We start from the raw sequence: 21,591 nt of genomic DNA on the forward strand, positions 1-21,591 counted from the left end.
TCCCTGAGGAAAAATAAAGTCTCGGTGCCAGGAGAGTCCGAAATTTGCTTCCTGGCCAAATAGCACCTATTCGCCTCCATAGTGCACTACCTTTGACCAGGGCCCGATACATATGCATCCTGGTCAAAAGTATTCCACTAGGGAATAGAATGCCATTTGGGTCGCAGCCCTCCTCTCCAACTGTGTCCCATTCATCAGAACTGCTGTACATATCAGAGTCGACAGAACACTTTCTCCTTTTCCTCCCTCTCTTACACACTCTCTTCCTAGATTATTTCGCTCTCCCTGTTCCCTTCTTCAGTGCCTAGACAGGAACAGGCATTCCATTGGCTGCAGATGTTTTCATTGCTTCTATGCTTCTGGATAGGAACAAACGCGCTGAACAGCTGTTTAGCTGGTGGCTTGTGTGTGTGTGTACAGTGAGTATGTGTGTGTGTTTGCCGATCATGTTAATGATTGTCAGAGATTGGAGCTTTTGATCTCAATCAGACCTTGATGACTGACTGTTGGGCTCTCCCATCCTATAATTCTTTGCACTTAATTAAGGCCATTTTCATCTGTCTACCCCAGCTGTGGTACAGGGCCAGTGATCTTCAGGTGTTAGCCTGCTATAAATCCTTAGAGCTGTGTTTAGATATCATAACATCCCGTAAGATCAAACAGTGTAAGCGGTTAAGTATGTTGTCGGTGAAAGGGTCATCATCATTCTTTCAATTTATGTCAATCGTTTCCATGTTCATACAGACAGATAAACACACACACAATTTCTCACAGAACACACTGGGGATTTGAGGTAATTGAGGTAGACGTGGAGGGGAATATATTGTAGTCAGATGATTGGTCATGCACAGGCTGCCATGGTGACTGGTCCTGAGGAATGTAGGAGGACTTATCAGTTTCTATTCCATCTATAGCGCACTACTTCAAAGAATTAAACATTGTAAAATCATCCGCACAACTGGGCCGTTTTTGTGTTTTTTTTTTTAACATATCTTTCGTGATGTCCCCACAATGTTCCCACCAGACTGTTCCCACAACCGAAATAAACATTCTGGGAACCTTTAAAGCACAGGCAGAATGTGTTCTGGGAGCGTTCTTGCAACATCAGGTGAATGTTTTTTGCACCCTAAATGGAACATTGTAGAATCAGATTAAAGGTGTTCTAGGAACGTTCTTGCAACATCAGGCGAAAGTTTTATGCAAACATTCTATAATCAACAGCACGAATGGACAGTGTTTATGTTATAAGAACATCTGCCGCGACCTGGTTTGCTGGGATGAGACTCTGGCCAAAAGTAGTGCACTATAGAGGGAATAGGGTGCCATTTGGGACATAATCAATGTTTGCTGAACCCAAGCCATGTGGTTTTGAACGGAATTGATAACAGCACAAATGATCATCACGCTAATGACAGCTTTGGTATGCGGCTATGCGTAAACTGAATCAAAATACCTGAGTGTATTTCTTTTTTATCTATGTCTGTTGTGTTATGAGAATATTCCCACACATTTTACATTACATTTTAGTCATTTAGCAGATGCTCTTATACAGAGGGACTTACAGTCAGAGCATTCAATTAGGGTAAACAATACAACCACATATCACCGTCATTAGAACTAAGAACATTCTTGTTTGTCTTCCAGAACTACGGGGTGGAGAAAGACAACCTGAAGACTCTGGTGGGTCGTATGAGAGCGGCGTCCAACAACCTCCAGAACTCAGCGTCTGAGCGCAGGAAGAACCCGTCGTACGAGAGGAAGAACTCCCACAAACCCCCCAACGACTTCCTCACTGCCGTGGTGGAGCTCATCGGAGCCGCCAAGAGTCTGCTGGCCTGGCTGGACAGGTAGACACAATACACACACACATCCATGCACACACACGCTTGCAAACACATACAGGTAAGCATACACACACACACATGCATGTGCACACACACACACACACACAGATACAAACACACACTTAGCATTTCACCAGGAAGGAACGCGTTCTATTAGGCTCTTAAGAGACGACTATGTCCTCTGGTCCTCTGTAGCTCAGTTGGTAGAGCACGGCGCTTGTAACGCCAAGGTAGTGGGTTCGAGCCCCGGGACCACCCATACACAAAAATTAAAATGTATGCACGCATGACTGTAAGTCGCTTTGGATAAAAGCGTCTGCTAAATGGCATATTATTATTATTATTATGTCAACATACATGTTGTCTTGTTAAAGTCCTGACTTGAGGAAGGTTTTTACTGTCTGCTAGTCAAAACAGCCAGAGTGAAGTATTTCCAGGTGAAGTAATGCAGGGATCAGGTATATTTCCTGTGCTTGTATCAGCTTGAGACACACTCCAGAGGATCTCAGCTGCGAAATGAAACATCTGTATTGACAGATCACAGCAGTTAAGGTCAGTAACCCCTCAAAACATGTGAGGGTGCTGCAGCCTACGTACAGTTGAAGTCGGAAGTTTACATACACTTAGGTTGGAGTCATTAAAACACGTTTTTCAACCACTCCACAAATTTCTTGTTAACAAACTATAGTTTTGGCAAGTCGGTTAGGACATCTACTTTGTGCATGACACAAGTACATTTTCCAACAATTGTTTACAGACAGATTATTTCACTTATAATTCACTGTATCACAATTCCAGTGGGTCAGAAGTTTACATACACTAAGTTGACTGTGCCTTTAAACAGCTTGGAAAATTCCAGAAAATGATGTCATGGCTGTACAAGCTTCTGATAGGCTAATTTACATCAGGCCTACCTTCAAACTCAATGCCTCTTTACTTGACATCATGGGAAAATCAAAAGAAATCAGCCAAAACCTCAGAATATATTTTTTTTTTTACCTCCACAAGTCTGGTTCATCCTTGGGAGCAATTTCCAAACGCCTGAAGGTACCACGTTCATCTGTACAAACAATAGTACTCAAGTATAAACACCATGGGACCACGCAGCCGTCATACCGCTCAGGAAGGAGAAGCGTTCTGTCGGCTAGAGATGAACGTACTTTGGTGCGAAAAGTGCAAATCAATCCCTGAACAACAGCAAAGGACCTTGTGAAGATGCTGGAAGAAGCAGGTACAAAAGTATCTATATCCACAGTAAAACGAATCCTATATCGACATAACCTGAAAGGCCGCTCAGCGAGGAAGAAGCCACTGCTCCAAAACTGCCATAAAAAAGCCAGACTACGGTTTGCAACTGCACATGGGGACAAAGATCGTACTTTTTGGAACGTCCTCTGGTCTGATGAAACAAAAATAGAACTGTTTGGCTATAATGACCATCGTTATGTTTGGAGGAAAAAGGGGGTGCTTGCAAGCCGAAGAACACCATCCCAACCGTGAAGCACGGGGGTGGCAGCATCATGCTGTGGGGGTGCTTTGCTGCAGGAGGGACTGGTGCACTTCACAAAATAGATGGCATCATGAGGAAGGAAAATGATGTGGATATATTGAAGCAACATCTCAAGACATCAGTCAGGAAGTTAAAGCTTGGTCGCAAATGGGTCTTCCAAATGGACAATGACCCCAAGCATACTTCCAAAGTTGTGGCAAAATGGCTTAAGGACAACAAAGTCAAGGTATTGGAGTGGCCATCACAAAGCCCTGACCTCAATCCTATAGAAAATGTGTGGGCAGAACTGAAAAAGCGTGTGCGAGCAAGGAGGCCTACAAACCTGACTCAGTTACACCAGCTCTGTCAGGAGGAATGGGCCAAAATTCACCCAACTTATTGTGGGAAGCTTGTGGAAGGCTACCCGAAACGTTTGACCCAAGTTAAACAATTTAAAGCCAATGCTACCAAATAGTAATTGAGTGTATGTAAACTTCTGACCCACTGGGAATGTGATGAAAGAAATAAAAGCTAAAATAATCATTCTCGCTACTATTATTCTGACATTTCACATTCTTAAAATAAAAGTGGTGATCCTAACTGACCTAAGACAGGGAATTTTTACTAGGATTAAATGTCAGGAATTGTGAAAAACTGAGTTTAAATGTATTTGGCTAAGGTGTATGTAAACTTCTGACTTCAACTGTACATGACGAGTAAAAACACTTATCATCATACAAACAACAATAATTGAAAATCAATTGTTTTTCTTTGGAGACATTTAGATGTTTTTTAGTGCACCTGTCACACAGCAACACTCATGAATGATTATACAGAATATACAGATACAGTATACAGAATTGTCATATCCGCTTCCATAATTGCACCTGGGATTGTTATCCGTGTTTCTAACACCTACTGTTGGGTATTACTACATTATCCATCCTGTCTCTTCTCTGGTATGGCTGATATTGTTATGTTTGTACACGCATTGAGAGGATTCCTGTATTACTTGTTTTAACTGGAGTGAGTTTAATGTGTTTGTCTGTGGTTAGGGCAGTGGCGGTCATAACATTTAAAAAAGTCTAATAAATCCATTTAATATAGCCTACACCATCACAGTAAATCCATTATTTATTTTAGACAGGTCTAAAGAAACACGATATGAAGAACATGTATTCTATTTCAGAAAAACAGAATAGCATACTCTGAGTTGTCCTTATGTTAGGCTCTGATATGGCTATGCCATATGGCTGTGGGCTACACTAGTAAATTTAGCAGACAAAATTTGCTTTGAATTCCGTGGCATAATTTTTTATTATTTTATAGTATGAAGAAGATAATTGAACATAGCTGAATAAAATGGAAAGGATATTTTCTCCAAAAGATTTCCTAGGAAGTGCGCACATGCGGTTATTCTGTGTTGAGCGGTTAACAAAGAAACAGGTCCTCCTATATGCTTAATTTAGAGTTATTTATGCAACGTTAGTTGTGATACAAATGTTGGGCTATATATTTAGATTTTTTATACCTTCTAAGGCTGCATGATGCGACTCAAATGATGATTTGAAAAAAGTTGCATGAAAGGCATGAGCTCTGATTTGTTACTTGTGCAGGCTGCACACACTTCATCAGTCTCTCATTCACAATTTGACAAGTACTTGATAATATTCTCACCAGGCCTAGAATTTCCCGGTGGCATCCCCCTTGTCTGGCCATAATGCCCCCTAAAACATCCATTCCTTTTGTGGCTAAAGTGGCCATGTGCCCTTGGGCTGAATATAATAATTATAATTCCCATCTCCCGGCTGCCGTGCTCAGAAGCACCTCTCACTTACATAGCTCTCTCAGATATCTAAATTCTTATTAGCCAATGCTCGTCATGTGATCGGGTCCTTCTCGCAGGCATCTCAGCTAAGAAGTAGGCTACAAGTGAAGATAGACACATCGGGTCAATCCGACGTCTGCATTGGCCATGCAGCATTTACGGTGATATGGCCTCAGCAGGAATCAGGGTATTCATACTTCCTGCGCTTCACCGAGCAGCGCAGAGCTGTTGTGAAGGAAGTTGTCAAGGAAGTGAGTTTGTGTTTATACAGGACCTCCTGCCCACACCTACTGTCCACCAATCATGTCAATGCGGAGCTATACGGAGCCCTCCGCATTGTAAAACAATTTGAGAGGCGCACGGCGATGCGGTACTGAGCTCAATTTGTCCTCTGCGTGCCTCCGGAGGCTCCGCAATTGCGTCACACCATCCATACGGCGCCTCCGACAACATTTTCAGATCAAGTTTAAATTGTCTCTTAGGCTCTACACCGATTGTAAAGCGGATTAATGTGCTTAATTATTTTTTGGGCCTTACTGCACATGCTGGGCATCATTCACAAGTGATAATACATCATTCACAAGTGAAAGGCTAATATTGTTACCAATCAGACTATTCTTAATTTAATGTTGTCTTTACATATACTAAATAATATATGTGTGAAATTAGTTTTGATTTAGAATGGACCATTATTATGCACCTGTCTCGAAACAGGGGCAGGGGGAAAAAAATACATGTCATCTATGCACTTAAATAGCGAATGGAGGATGCTTTTCCTGTGGTTCATTTTCATGCCAGCCAGGTAGGCTATACTCCTGTTGTAAAGCAAATCAATGTGCAAAATATTAGGAAAGTTGATAAATAGCCTATAGAAAGCTGATGGGGTCCTCCTCTTTTTAATAGAGGCCATCAAAACTCTGTTTTCTCACGCAACTGCATAGCCTATAGTAATGTTGCGCAACATGAGCTTATGGGCTCTCATGAAGCGATTGATTTGATTTTCAAAAACATTTGCATTGATGTCAGAGTGATTAGAGGGACAATAGAGTGCTGAGTACCAGGCATTTAGCAAGTTTGGTATGCTACTAATGACCATCAGCAGCATCAGAGCTTGGAGAAGCCTAGTTACCGTGACTAAACGGTCACATGGAATTTGACAGCGCTCATGACTTGTGACCGCCGGTGTGACAGTAATACGTTCACTGTAACAGCCCTATCTGTGGTGTGAGTTATGGAGTCGACTGACTCCTGTCTCTCCTCTGGTCTGTCTCTATGACAGGACTCCTCTGACAGGGATCAGTGACTTCACCTCCACTAAGAACCGGATCATTCAGCTGTGTCTGGAGCTCACCTCCACCGTTCAGAAGGTTTGTTCTCTAATCATCACATTATTCACTCTCATGAGGTTTCGTAGGACTTTGGGAAGACTCTAAGGTAACTACTTTTGCGGGTTTGAGAAATTAGCATGATGGATCTTGCCCCCTCAGTACATTTCTTTCATGCTAGTAGTCAACACACAAATACACACAGAGCCCCTCTCATGAACATTCTGCGAACCAAAAAAGTCTGCTTTTTTAAGGCATGTAAAAGCAAAACATCTCTGCGAAAATTCTCTGTGGTTTCAAAGGCAGCCCATCTTACAATAACTTCGAAGGCAATAATGTCTGTCAAAGGAGACCTTAAAAATCCTGCACGAGAGAGCCTACTTCATTTGTTCTATTACACATTGAGGTGGAGTTCAAATAGGAAGTGTTAGCTGAAGGTGTGCCCCATTCAGACACACACCACAGGATGTAATAAGAGCAGGACCATTGACGGTTTAAAGCACATATGTTTCCACTGACCTCCACCAGCAGCACGTGGAAGGAGGAAAGATCAAAACGTGCTTAGTAGCCCAATTTTGCTGTCTTCCACCAAACCCATAGTGAAGGATAGAGCCTGTGTCCCAAATGGCACCCTTTTCCCTATATAGTGCACTACCTTTGACCAGAGTCCATAGGGTCCTGGTCAAAAGTAGTGCACTAAATAGGGAATAGGATACAGAGTGGGAGCAGTGTCCTCACTACTCCCTGTAGTTAAGAACTGTCATGCAATCATCTTGTCACACTGTTTATAGGGAGTTGTTATTTAAGTGCCCACAAGACGCATCGTCCTGTATATTTGGATTCCTGTTTGGTTTCAGTCCCCAGTGTTTAATTTGACAAATATTGGTCCACCACTGGTGTTGTGTATCTTTGTTTACCATTCCTGCTATGCCTCAGTGGGACACAGCTTGAGTGTTTTTACTGTAACATATTCTCAAATATACTTCTGTCCTTAATTGCAGGAATGCACAGTTTATGAGATGGAGGAGAAGATACTAGAAGTAGTAAGTAATGGTTCCTCTTTTTATCTCTGGTTTGGACTCTGTTTACCGGTTCAGCCCTGGAGCTTCAAAATAAACTCAACGCACACAGATATTCACACAGGCACACATGCAAGGAAGCACACACACGCATACAGTACACACAGGCATGCACGTACATATGCACACACACACACAGACACACACAGGAAGCACACGCACGCATACACACACAGTCTTGTATAACTAACCTTGTGGGGACACAATTCAGTCCCATTTAAAATCCTATTTTCCCTAACCCCTAATCCTAAACCTAACCCTACTCTAACCCGTACCCTAAGCCTAACCCTAACCCTAACTCTAACCTTAAACCCAAAACCTAACCTTAACCCTAAACCTTAACCTCTAACCCTAAAACTAACCCTAGCTCCTAACCCTAAACCTAATTCTAACCCTAACACTAGTTCTAACCTTAACCCTAAACCCCCTAGAAATAGCATTTGACCTTGTGGGGACTAACAAAATGTCCCCAGTTGGTCAAATTTGAGTTTGTTTACTATTCTTGTGGGGAAGCACACACACACACATACAAACACACACACACACAAACAAACACGCACTTCCCGTTCACGGTGATCCTTGTGATGTGTGCTGTGTTCCTGTATGGGTGTAGGGCTTTGTTTATACATTTCAGAGCTGTGTCCCAAATGGCACCCTATTCCCTATATAGTGCACTATTTTTGACCCTATAGGCCCTGGTCAAAAGGAGTGCACTACATAGAGAATAGGGTGCCATTTGGGAGGTATCCCAGTTCCGTGATGGTCCACAGAAGCCCTGTTTCCACATCCTGTGTTAGATAACCCTGCCTGAGGGACATTTCGTTCAGCTAAAAACTTCATTAACCTCTACGGGATCAGTGTCCCGTACACTGGACGGTTGAGCTAACATGTGCTAATGTGATTAGCATGACTGTTGTAAGTAACAGCAAACTTTCCAGGACATAGACATGTCTTATATGGGCAGAAAGCTTAAATTCTTGTTAATCTAACTGCACTGTCCAATTTACAGTAGCTATTACAGTGAAAAAATACCATGCTATTGTTTGAGGAGAGTGCGTAACAACAAAAAACGTATCACGGCAACTGGTTTGATACATTCACCTCTGAAGGTAAATAATGTACTTACATTCAGTAATCTTGCTCTGATTTGTCATTCTGAGGGTCCCAGAGATAAAATGTAGAATAGTTTTTATATTCAAATATAGGAATTGGGTTCTACAGTGTGAACCCTTGCTGTCTCTGGCTCCACACCCACCCCGCTCGGGCATCTAGATGTGTGAAAGTTAGTGTATAAGCTAATGATCCATCATGTATGACATTCCTGGGAGTGTGTGAACTTACATGTTGTATTACCATATCATTTTTGTATGTTCTCTATAGTTGTGTACTTGAAAATGTATCAATTGACCAATTCGGCACATTTGGGCAGACTGGATCAATCTGAAACTTTGCCATCTAGTGGCCAAAATCTAAATTGAGCCTAAACTGCAATATTACATTGTGACCTTTCTCTCGATGATGAAAAAAACAAAATTTAAAAAATGCGTGTTTCTTTGTTTGTATTATCTTTTACCAGATCTAATGTGTTATATTCTCCTACATTAATTTCACATTTCCACAAACTTCAAAGTGTTTCCTTTCTAATGGAATCAAGAATATGCATATCCTTGATCAGGTCCTGAGCTACAGGCAGTTAGATTTGGGTATGTCATTTTAGGCGAAAATTTGAAAAAAGGGTCCGATCCTTAAGAGGTTAACCAAGTGATAATTTTAGTTTAGATTATCTGCAGTTTCCCGCTGACCCTGACCCGATGTATCACCTCAGCCTCCCATGCTATGCTGTTTACTGCCAAGTTGTACAATGCTTATGCAAGTCTTTGTCTGACTTCCGTGGTCTGTGTCAGGCCTCAGTGTTCTGTAGCGTTCTCTAGGAACAAACACCTCCCTTTGTTTTCAAGATCCAAACTACAGCCCCACATAAGTAATGACAACGTTATGACATCATGACTTGTAGGAGACCCTACCCATCTGATGAAATTAGGATTTATAATAAGTGGCACCTTGTGGCGCAACTGAAGTTCCTATGACAAATTTTTATCAGAAGACGAATCCAAAGCAAAATAATGTACCACATACCTTGTGGAAAATAACCAAATTGAATTAAATGAGTGCAGTGTACAGAGATACAAGCAGAAGGCAAAGTAACACCCATGCTTAAATGTCTCTTGAAAAGAACCCCAGTCATTATCAGCCATTAGCCAATCCAGTCATTAGCACTGACATGTGACTACAGTCTGTTCCTCCCCTCTCCTGAATCTTAGCTCCATGCATGACCACACACCAGAGATCCACCACACCGAACCATAACCATTACAAGAACCATAACCTTGTCCCCAGGCTAATTGCGCATACATTGGGAGGCAGTGTCTTGTGAACGAGATTACAACGACAATGGTTATTTCCCAGTCCAGTGAAATCTATTGGTGTTATGAGACATTGTAGCTGAGTGTATTCTGTTATATTTTCCATTCCAGTCTGTGGCTCTGAACGTGATCTGTGAGCAGACGATGAGGATGACTTCCGACCCTCACAAGAGTCAGATGGCCTGTCTGGAGGAGGTCCACATCACCAACATCAGACCTGGAGAAGGACTGGTGAGAAGAGTTAGCATGCGTCCCAAGTGGCACCCTATACCCTATATAGTGTACTACTTTTGACCAGGGCTCATAGGGATCAGGGTTCCATATACAAAGCAGACTTCTACTTCAAATTAGAGACAATTCTTACATGATCAGCCCAAGCTAGATGTACTGTTTGATTTCTTAGTCTCTGAGATTGATTGCTTCTTCCTGGGGTGGCAGGTAGCTTAGTGGTTAAGAGCGTTGTGCCAGTAACCGAAAGGTCGCTGGTTCTAATCCCCGAGCCGACTAGGTGAAAAATCTGTCGATGTGTCCTTGAGCAAGGCGCTTAACCCTAATTGCTCCTGTAAGTCGCTCTGGATAAGAGCATCTGCTAAATGACTTAACTGTAAATGTTATGTTGTCCTGTATCTTCTCAGGGGATGTATATCAAATCCACCTACGATGGGCTTCACGTCATCACTGGAACCACAGAACATGTGAGTATCCAATCCGTTCTGATAGTAGTAGTCCAAGATGGTCTGGAGTGACCCAGTCAGGGTGAATGAACTCCTGTGATGTCTATATGCTCATCCTCTATATATCACCCTCTGTCCTCCAGTCTCCGGCAGACAGAACACACAGGATCCACGCTGGAGACGAGGTCATCCAGGTCAACAAGCAGACAGTGGTAGGTGGTTCTTCTTCTTCTTCACTACCCCCTATTGATCTATTGTACCACTTACACAGGGGCGAGAGAGATCTCCGGTTTTTGTTTAATCTTGCCCAACAAGAACGCTAGGCAGATGATAGCTCATTTCATTGCAGCATGAGAGTACAGTTGCAGATAGAATCTGTTGTGATGGGTCTGTTGATAGTCGTGATGATGAGGGTTGTGATGTTGGCTGTGTCTGACGAGCTGTCCTATCTGTTTGTTCTGTGGTGTCTCCAGGTGGGCTGGCAGCTGAAGAACCTGGTGGGTAAGCTGAAGGCGGACACCGCAGGCGTTAGTCTGGTGGTGAAGAAGAGGCCCTCGGGGACCTGTAGCTTCACCCCGGCCCCCCTGAAGAACATGCGCTGGAGGCCCCCCCTAGTGCAGGTAAAGCCCTATCACACACACACAGTTTGATTGAAGAACACCTGTAGTGCAGGTAGACCCATCTCCCCTTATCACCCTTGATATCCTAGTGTTTAATCAATTCTGGATTTTTTTATTCTGAATCTGTCATCATAGGTGTGAAATGTGTGTGTTTGATATCCCAGATCTGTTTCTTTTTGGTGGGGTTTTACAAGAGAGGACAAATTCCTCCGTTTCTCAGCCACCCAGGTTGCGTCTTCCACTGGGTGGGTTGTAAGGGTGAACAATGAATCCCTTCTTCCCCTCTTTCTTAAAAAAAATAAATAGCACAAAGTCCAAGCATGTATTGATGTCAGACATGTTTTGAAGGTGACTCATGTTCACAGAGACAATGGGTCTAATGTGACCTAATAGGCTTTGAACCTGTTCAGGATGTGTGTTTTAATAGATTGCATAGTGCTTAAAAGTCAGTGTGCCCGGAATACCCTCTAATCTTCGAGTCCAGAGAGGTCTCTAGTTTAAGAGTCTTACCAATCCCTGACTGTCTACACCTCATCTCTTAGTTCACCGTTAGAGGTTACACTCCACCCAGACCTTACAAAAGGTCACACATGGGTTTTGAAACAGACGAACACAAAAAAAGTATTCCATGGACCCTGTAAAGCCTTTTAGATCTGTTTATGTAATTACAGTAATCCAAAAAGGACTTTATTCCTGCGTTAGGGACAATATTGGTCCTTGGGAAAGAGTTGAGAACCTCTGAAGTGGGCAGGAAGCAATTAAAGACCCTTGTTGTGTAATAAGTCTGCTAAGTGTAGTGTGTCCTCGCTAGGTCTCAGGTCCTCACAGTCATACTGAACCAGGCCACTATTGGTGGATTTACCAAACAGAAGTTAGCTTAATTAGAAATAAGGCCATATTACGTAATGGTATTGTTTCATTTAGCTGATACAGTGTACTTGTAGAGAATGTTCTCTGGTTTTAACAGCTAAGCTGCCTCACACATTTCACACATATCTCTGCCCAGGGCATACGTTACTTTATTTGACAACATTTTTGTAAGATCTATCTTCTAAAAACAAGTACTTTGTTTTGTGTATTAGAGTGCCCATACTGGTATGCCCAAGATCCAGTCTCCAAAACATGTCCTCTCAGAAGCCCTCATGAAGAAAGAGAAGCAGACCAATCTGGACCTGTTTATCCCTCCTCCCCCCACTGTCCCCTACACCCCACGGTGAGTGTCTGAGTCAGTCAGTCAGTTATTCAGTCTGTCTGTCTGTCTCTGTCTTTGTACCCCACCATTGAATTTATCAGAGGAGACTGGTGGGATGAGCTATAGGAGGACGGGCTCATTGTAATACATTTGAATAAATTGAATAAATAGCTCCTCCCACCAGCCTCGTCTGGAATTCATATTAGTGCTCTGTTAGCTGACCTTGACATTTCTCTTCTTTTCCACCTCATATACCTCTCATCAAAGGGATGGGAAGCCTAAAGTGAGTGTGAGTGTCAAACTGAGACCAAAGGGTTCTCAGTCTCCTAACTCCTTCCTGGATGAAGGTAGACGACGCTTCACCATCGCAGACTATGACAGCAAGATTACAGTCTGTCTTCCCCCTGAGCCCAACATCCAACCAGCCCAACCAGCCCCAGTATCCCGCCTGAGACAACGGACCTCCACACGGGGTCAGTACCATAACAGACACACATGCACGCGCACACACACAAACAAACAAAAACAAACACCCCAGCTAACACATTTGGTTCCTTGGAAGTTGTGGGAACTAGTGATGCGCAGGTTGACTCATAACTCGCAGTCCCACTGTTATATTCGTGGGGCCGGAGGGTTTAGGGTCATGAAATATTATGTGGATGAAAGGTGGTGGTCGGGTTGAATAAAGAGAAAACAATACATTCAAATGTATAATTATTGTGCAATTTATATCTATAGGCTACATTGAGGTTTTTCTTTCATACTTTTTTGGCTATGTGGCATTAGTGCGTATGCCTAGCTTTACGGGTACCAAATAGCCTACACGCCAATCGCCATAAGCTTTTGGGAACTGGAAGAAAAAGTTAGGCAAAAAGGACAATGTCGGAGTTTAATTCAATAAGAGAAAAGCTGTGAAATGGAGAGAAGGGAGGATTTGGGAACGATTTGGTGAAGTGGTAAAAGAGGATGATAGCAGTTTCTATGTTATGTGTGATGATTGTGAGGCGCTATACAAATTTGACAGTCATATGACAGGGACTTCAAATAGGCTTATGGCACGTCAAGGGAACTGTAGCTGTCACGTTCGTCGAACACAGTGGACCAATGCGCAGCGTGGAATGCGAACATACTTATTTATTAGGAGTATCACACGAACAAAACGATACGTGACGTCCTTGGTAACAGACACAAACCATACACGGAACAAGATACCACAAACACTGTGGCAAAACAGGCTGCCTAAGTATGGTTCCCAATCAGAGACAACAAGCAACAGCTGACACTCGTTGCCTCTGATTGAGAACCACCCCGGCCAACACAGAAACACATGAGCTAGATAAAAAACCTAGAACACAAACACATAGAAACTACACACCCTGGCTCAACATAACAGAGTCCCAGAGCCAGGGCGTGACAGTAGCCTACTGTTCAGTTAGGTTAAATGGAAACTGAAATCTGGACACAGACTGTAGGTCTATAGTATAACCTTTCAAATAGTCTTAATATTAACTACTGCAGGATTAAGCATTTCTTGCAGTAAAATGATACACCAAATGTACATTTTGACTCCGAAACAGGAGTGGAGAAATAGGGACCGTCTGTAGAGGTGCTATCTTTATCAGCATCCTAAAAGCTGATAGTATTTCAGAAATCTTATCAGAAACATGTTGGGTCGTTTTCACAGCATTCTATTTCCTTACAACCGATCAAACTGATGCCAAATTTTGCACTGAAAATCTATCCCATTTTTGGGGGGGTTATTGCATTTTCTCCCCGGTCCCTAAATGTCTTTGCTCCGTGAAAGAAGCAGAGATGACAGAGAAAACTTGACCATTGTTAACTAGATTGACGCTTCATTCTATGATTTATGACATTATTCTGGTAAACAAGGGTTTATTTAGTCTTCTGGGGCAACATATAATGACAGAAGAGAAGCTGGCTGTATCTAATTGTAGTTGACTAACAAATAGCCTACCAAAATGTTGGAAATTATAAGCAGAAACATATCTAAATTAGGCAAAAACTATTCCTGCACACCCTGTCAAACAATCTTTCCGCTATCTCTGACTGTATCCTACAGCACATTTTCTATATCTGTGGGTTAGGGTCGGGTGCGGGCCTCAGATTTTCACTTTATCACATAAATTTGGCAGTTATGGATGCGTTATTTGCGATTGCCGGCTGGAGCGGGTGAACAAACAGCTGACCCGCGCACCACTAGTTGGAACGTACAATTTTGGTTTCCCATTGCTTCTGGGAATGAAGCCATACGTTTCCTGACTGCTAAAACGGAACGTGTTTTAAAATTCTGAGAACGGAAGTGAAGATTTCGCCTGTTCTGGGAACTTACATTTTAGGTTGCAGGGAGTTTCTGAGAATGTTTTACTATGGTTCCCTGAATGTTTTACTGGGAGGTTTTATTAATCTTCTAAGAACGGAAATTATGGGTTATTTGAAGGTAATTAAATAAAGTTTTGAGAGCATTCTCTAAATGTTGTGAATGTTTTGAATGAATTGTAAAGGTTATTTGAAGGTTTTTGAATAACTTTCACTGAATGTTTCAATAATACTTTTAATAACACTGCAACTGAAATTCATTTGCTTAGGCATTAATCATGCAAACACATTTCTTTTTTATTGTGGCACGGCATCAGTGAGATTCAAACCTAGCATTTTCTGTTCTCTATCCATGGAATTAGTACGCTGCGCCACCAGGATGGAGCTAGCACCATAGCCGTGGGAAGTAGGGATGCTGAGGGTGCTGCAGCATCCCCTGGAAAATCGGAATTCTAAACAAATATTAATATTAATATTTTTTTCACAAAAGTAGTGCACTGGGTCTTTACTAGTCCTGTATTAGTGGACCAATATAGCCGCTTGTAGCGCGGGGAAAATATTTGTTTGGCTAGCATGTTTTTTTTAACTCATACAAACTCACACAAAGCTGACCCCATTCAACATTTACATTTTAGTCATTTAGCAGACTCTCTTATCCAGAGCGACTTACAGTTAGTGAGTGCATACATTTTTTTTTCTTTCATACTGGCCCCCCGTGGGAAACGAACCCACAACCCTGGCGTTGCAAGCGCCATGCTCTACCAACTGAGCTTCAAACACTTATTAAGATCAGCTGTGGCCAATTAGTGGGCGTGGCCAACAGACGTGAACACACTTAACAAGATAGAGGATATAGAGTGTTTTGTTAACGCGGAGAACGGAATGTACAGTACCAGTCAAAAGTAGACCGTCATTGTAAATAAGAATTTGTTCTTAACTGACAAGATTACTTGCCTAGTTAAATAAAAGGTTAACAAAAACTACTAATTCAAGGTTTTTTCTTTATTTTTACTATTTTCTACATTGTAGTAACCAAAAAAGTGTTAAACAAATCAAAATATATTTTATATTTGAGATTCTTCAAAGTAGCCACCCTTTGCCTTGATGACAGCTTCAACCAGCTTCATGAGGTAGTCACCTGGAATGCATTTCAATGAACAGGTGTGCCTTGTTAAAAGTTAATTTGTGGAATTTCTTTCCTTCTTAATGCGTTTGAGCCAATCAGTTGTGTTGTGACAAGGTAAGGGTGGTATACAGAAGATAGCCATATTTGGTAAAAGACCAAGTCCATATTATGGAAAGAACAGCTCAAATAAGCAAAGAGAAATGACAGTCATTATTACTTTAAGACATGAAGGTCAGTCAAAACGAAACATTTCAAGAACTTTGAAAGTTTCTTCAAGTGCAGTCGCAAAAACCATCAAGCGCTATGATGAAACTGGCTCTCATGAGGACTGCCACAGGAAAGGAAGAGCCAGAGTTACCTCTGCTGCAGAGGATAAGTTCATTAGAGTTACCAGCCTCAGAAATTGCAGCCCAAATAAATGCTTCACAGAGTTCAAGTAACAGACACATCTCAACATCAACTGTTCAGAGGAGACTACGTGAATCAGGCCTTCATGGTCGAATTGCTGCAAAGAAACCACTACTAAAGGACCCCAATAAGAAGAAGAGACTTGCTTGGGCCAAGAAACACGAGCAATGGACATTAGACCAATGTAAATCTGTCCTTTGGTCTGATGAGTGAGATTTCTGGTTCCAAACGCCGTGTCTTTGTGAGACGCAGAGTAGGTGAACGAATGATCTCTGCATGTGTGGTTCCCACCGTGAAGCATGGAGGAGGAGGTGTAATGCTGTGGAGGTGCTTTGCTGGTGAAACTGTGTGTGATCTATTTAGAATTTAAGGCACACTTAACCAGCATGGCTACCACAGTATTCTGCAGCGATACGCCATCCCATCTGGTTTGCGCTTAGTGGGACTATCATTTGTTTTTCAACAGGACAATGACCCAACACAACTCCAGGCTGTGTAACGGCTATTTGACCAAGAATGAGAGTGATGGAGTGCTGCATCATATGACCTGGCCTCCACAATCACCCGACCTCAACCCAATTGAGATGGTTTGGGATGAGTTGGACCGCAGAGTGAAGGAAAAGCAGCCAACAAGTACTCAGCATATGTGGGAACTCCTTCAAGACTGTTGGAAAAGCATTCCAGGTGAAGCTGGTTGAGGGAATGCCAATAGTGTGCAAAGCTGTCATCAAGGCAAAAGGTGGCTATTTGAAGAATCTCAAATATAAAATATATTTGGATTTGTTTAACACTTTTTTGGTTACTACATGATTCCCTATGTGTTATTTCATAGTGTTGATGTCTTCACTGTTATTCTACAATGTAGAAAATAGTAAAAATAAAGAAAAACCCTTGAATGAGTAAGTGTGTCCAAACTTTTGACTGGTACTGTATGTGTTTTTAAATAACATTTTTAGAACTTTCTATGTACGTAAAAAAATATGTATATACTGTATATATTGGAACTTTATTTTGACAGGGAAGTCATACTGAGATTAGGGTCTCTTTTACAGATGAGCCCTGCATAAATGCAAACAAACATATACAATATAAAACAATTAAAAACAGACACATTTATCAACATAGAGGTCTCCGATCATTACTCTGCAAGTTGTTCTCTGTAAGTTGTTCCACATTATGGGCGCTAAAAAACTAAAAGCAGCTTTACCCAACTCTGTGGAGACCGAAGGGGCCTCCAGTGTTATCCAAGCCTGAGACCGGGTTTGGAAATGTGTAACTCTAAATTCAACTTTAAATTCAATGATGAGGAAATCTGTAGAAAACTGAGCTTTATGAGAACATGACTTTAAATAGAACCATGAGGAAACCTGTAGGAAACGTTATGCTGAAGGATTGAAATTCCCACAGAAGAACGTTGTTTCTTAACGTTCTCTGAACTACAGTATTTGGGAACATTCCCAATGTCAAACCAGTTGGAGAACGTTCCTAGAAGATTGGGAAAAATGTAATTAAATGTAACCATGTTTGAACTTTTAGGAAACGTTTTGTTAAAGTAATGAAATACCAAGAAAATTATGTTATTTCGTCAAGTTCCTTAAATGTGCAGAGAATGTTCCAAAGCCAAGCAACTATCCTGCACCATTCCCAGAATGTTGTGGTAAGGCTGTATGCAAAATAACCATAGAACAACCACGCTCTCACCAAGCTCTAAGAAATATATGGTTCTCACAACGTTATGTGCTAGTTGAGACACTTTTCCCCAGTTAATCAGTGTTGCATTCTGTGCCCATTTCGCTGACTTTTATTTATTCTGTTCCATTCAGAAAGATTGATATTGGCATAAGTAGTAATTACAGAATATTTTAACTCTACTTTACAGGTAAACCGCGGCCCCTATCCATGCCTGTAGACTCGTGTCTGGGCATGTCTGATTCGTCCTCCAGACCCTGGCCTCAAGGGAGGAAAGGTAAGCATACTACAGCTACAGTACACCTGCCTGGTTGAAACACAGCCAAAACAAAGCAGCGCAGTAACTAAGGATGTGTCCCAAATGGCACCAAATTCCCTAAATAGTTCAATACATATGAGTAGTGCACTATTTAGGGAATAGCCCAGCTAGCACATTTGGTTCCTTGGAAGTTGTGGGAATGTACGTTTTTGGCTTCCCATTGGTTCTGGGAACGAAGCCATACGTTTCCTGACCGGTAAATCTGAATGTTTTTTTGTACGTTTTGAGAACGGAAGTGAAAATGTTGCCTGTTCAGGGAACGTTAATTTTTAGGTTAAAGGGAAGTTCTGAGAACATTTTACAATGGTTCCCTGAAAGATTTCAAGGGAGGTTTTATTAACGTTCTGAGAACAGAAGTTATAGGTTATTTAATAACGTTCTGAGAACATGTTTCGATAAAACTTTTAATAACACTGCTAGCTTAGTTGGGGTTAACTGTTTTAAACACCAAGCACAGATAGGACACATGGATATTCATTTGCTTAGGTATTAATTATGCAAACACATTTCTTTTTTATTGTGGCACGGCATCAGTGAGATTCAAATCTATGATCTTCTGTTCTCTATCCATGGAATTAGTCCACTGCACCACCAGGATGGCGCTATCGTGCCATGTTTTTTAAACTCATACAAAGCTGTTCATTTTATTCTATTCAAACAGACCCCATTTCAAAGTAAACAAGCATTCATTAAGATCAGGTGTGGCCAATCAGTGGGCGCGGCCAACACACCTGAACACACTTAACAGGATAGAGTTTTGTTGATGTTGAGAACGGAATGTATATGTTTTTAAATAACATTCTTAGAACGTTCTTTGAACGATACGAATGTTTTCTTGGGTTTTTTGATGGAAAGTTTTCTTAATGTTCTGAGAACATGACTTTAAATAGGACCATGAGGAAATCTGCAGAAAACGTTATGCTGAAGTACTGAAATTCCCACAGAAGAACATTGTTTCTTAACATTCTCTGAACGTTCTGGGAACATGACTTTCAATAGAACCATGAGGAAACCTGTAGAAAACGTTATGCTGAAGTACTGAAATTCCCACAGAAGAACATTGTTTCTTAACATTCTCTGAACGTTCTGGGAACATGACTTTCAATAGAACCATGAGGAAACCTGTAGAAAACGTTATGCTGAAGTACTGAAATTCCCACAGAAGAACATTGTTTCTTAACATTCTCTGAACGTTCTGGGAACATGACTTTCAATAGGACCATGAGGAAACCTGTATAAAACGTTATGCTGAAGTACTGAAATTCACACAGAAGTACGTTGTTTCTTTCTTAACATTCTCTGAACAATTTGAGAACATGACTTTAAATAGAACCATGAGGAAACCTGTAGGAAACGTTATGCTGAAGTATTGAAATTCCCACATAAGAAACATATGCTTCTCAGAACGTTATGTGCTAGCTGGGTATCCTGCACCATTCCCAGAACATTGTGGGAAGGTTGAATGCAAAATAACCATTGGACAACCATGCTCTCACCGACTTATAAGAAACATATGGCTCTCAGAACGTTATGTGCTAGCTGGGAGGGTACCATTTGGGACAGAACCTAACTCAGGCTAATCTACTGTTATCAGAATGGCCATTTCACAGGCTTATTTACTCTGCAGAACAAACTGAGGCCAGCTCGGACTGCGTGCCTTCAATTCTTAAGTAGTTGTTCATTAACTTTGGGGTAAGCCACAGCATAACCACTGTTGATTATGGTCTCAACTCCTTCTTAGACTGACTTAACCTTGAACAGAGAGGGTTCGTCAGGTGTTGTGTAAGTGCTGATGTAAAAAGGGCTTTTTAAAAAATACATTTGATTGATTGATTGATTGATTTAGATGCCCGTCTGTCTGTCTGTTTTCCCCTACAGGAGAGGACATCATTCACAGATACCTAAGTAACGAGCGGATCGCCACCATCTCTGAGGAGGCCCCGTGCTTTCCCCTACCCTACAGACCCCTGGAGGGGCGGTCTGGCCAGCTGATCCGTGGCGTCGACCACATCAGGGGCTCCCAGTGCTTCATCAATGCTGACCTGCACAACAGCACCACCATCCCATACCGGGAGGCATCATCCAAAAATTCCCCAGCTACGACTGTGATCCCTGCTGCTGCTGCTACTCCCAAACATCCTCCTTCGGAACCCACTTCGATCCTGGGGGGCTGGCTAGCCCGCCTCAGGCTGCTGAGTCATTGACGAGTGCCTAGACCTTGTGGAACGTGTGTCCCCCCCCCCCCCCAGTGCCTTTACCTTGCTATCATCGAATAGTGGTCTCTCCACTCAGTATTCTGACTAACACGTACCAACCTGGAACATTCTGTTGGAATATGGAACGCTAAGCAGTCTTTGGAAGCTCTGACGGAAGATCTTGCTTCATTTCAACACTACATAGTGTAGTGGTAGACCATTTGGTTGGATCTCTTGCTACATTTGAACTCCTCGGGGTGACACATTTTTCGTTTAGATTCAATATGCTGACAGATTCTGACAGTGTTCCATCTTTTGTGGAGGGGTTAAAAAAAAAGAGAAGGATTATAATTCAGGTTTAGGAAACATTTGCCTTGCTTCTGTAGGTGAATTCTCCTCTGTGTAAATTGTTAAGTTATTTAGTTGGTGTCTGTCTACAGATTTCTTGTAAATATGTTTAAATCTTTTTAAGAAGTTGATTTGATTTATTTTGGAAGTTGGTATAGATATAATGCCTATCATTTTTATTTGAGCTAGTGTGCTTCTCTCTTCATAGTGTTTCATGTTATTATGCGCTGGAAATAACTGCCAGAGTTGACCTTTTTTTAAGCTACTGTATGAATGAGGAAAACTCTTGATCCGGTTCTGTTACAAACAGTGTAAGTGTGTGTGCGTGCGTGTGTCCGTGAGTGTGTGTGTGTGTGTGTGTGAGTCAGTGAGCGTGCGTGCGCGCATATTTTTGTGAACTTCAGGTAACATTAAAAAAATGTGTAACTACTTTATCTCACTAACTGGTCCTCAATAAAGCAGGTGTGAGTGACCATTGATGTGTTTAAACCCTTAGGGGGGGGGGGGGGGGGGGGGGCTGCCGAGTGTTGCACTGCATTGCAGTGCTTGAGGCGTCACTACAGACCCGGGTTCGATCCCAGGCTGTGTTACAACCGGCCGTGAGCGGGAGTCCCATAGGGCGGCGCATAATTGACCCAGCGTCGTCCGGGTTAAGGGAGGGTTTGGCCAGGGGGGGCTTTACTTGGCTCATCACT

The 21,591-nt window shown here is 42.0% G+C and overlaps 1 protein-coding gene across 1 annotated transcript in view; it reads left to right on the plus strand.

The window, feature by feature from the left end:
* The window catches only part of LOC311107109 (connector enhancer of kinase suppressor of ras 3-like), a 41,855-nt gene extending 20,485 nt beyond the window's left edge, over positions 1-21,370 (plus strand). The window contains exons 3-13 of the mRNA XM_084149586.1: positions 1,645-1,847; positions 6,441-6,528; positions 7,488-7,529; positions 10,100-10,219; positions 10,624-10,683; positions 10,806-10,874; positions 11,136-11,282; positions 12,365-12,495; positions 12,742-12,947; positions 18,225-18,311; positions 20,232-21,370. Of these exons, the coding sequence (XP_084005712.1) occupies positions 1,645-1,847; positions 6,441-6,528; positions 7,488-7,529; positions 10,100-10,219; positions 10,624-10,683; positions 10,806-10,874; positions 11,136-11,282; positions 12,365-12,495; positions 12,742-12,947; positions 18,225-18,311; positions 20,232-20,557 (1,479 nt within the window). The 3' untranslated portion in view covers positions 20,558-21,370. The remainder of the gene's footprint in view (positions 1-1,644; positions 1,848-6,440; positions 6,529-7,487; positions 7,530-10,099; positions 10,220-10,623; positions 10,684-10,805; positions 10,875-11,135; positions 11,283-12,364; positions 12,496-12,741; positions 12,948-18,224; positions 18,312-20,231) is intronic.
* The last annotated feature ends 221 nt before the right edge of the window (positions 21,371-21,591 follow it).

Source organism: Coregonus lavaretus, assembly GCF_964263955.1.
Source record: "Coregonus lavaretus genome assembly, chromosome: 31".
In the NCBI taxonomy this organism is placed as follows: Eukaryota; Metazoa; Chordata; class Actinopteri; order Salmoniformes; family Salmonidae; genus Coregonus; species Coregonus lavaretus.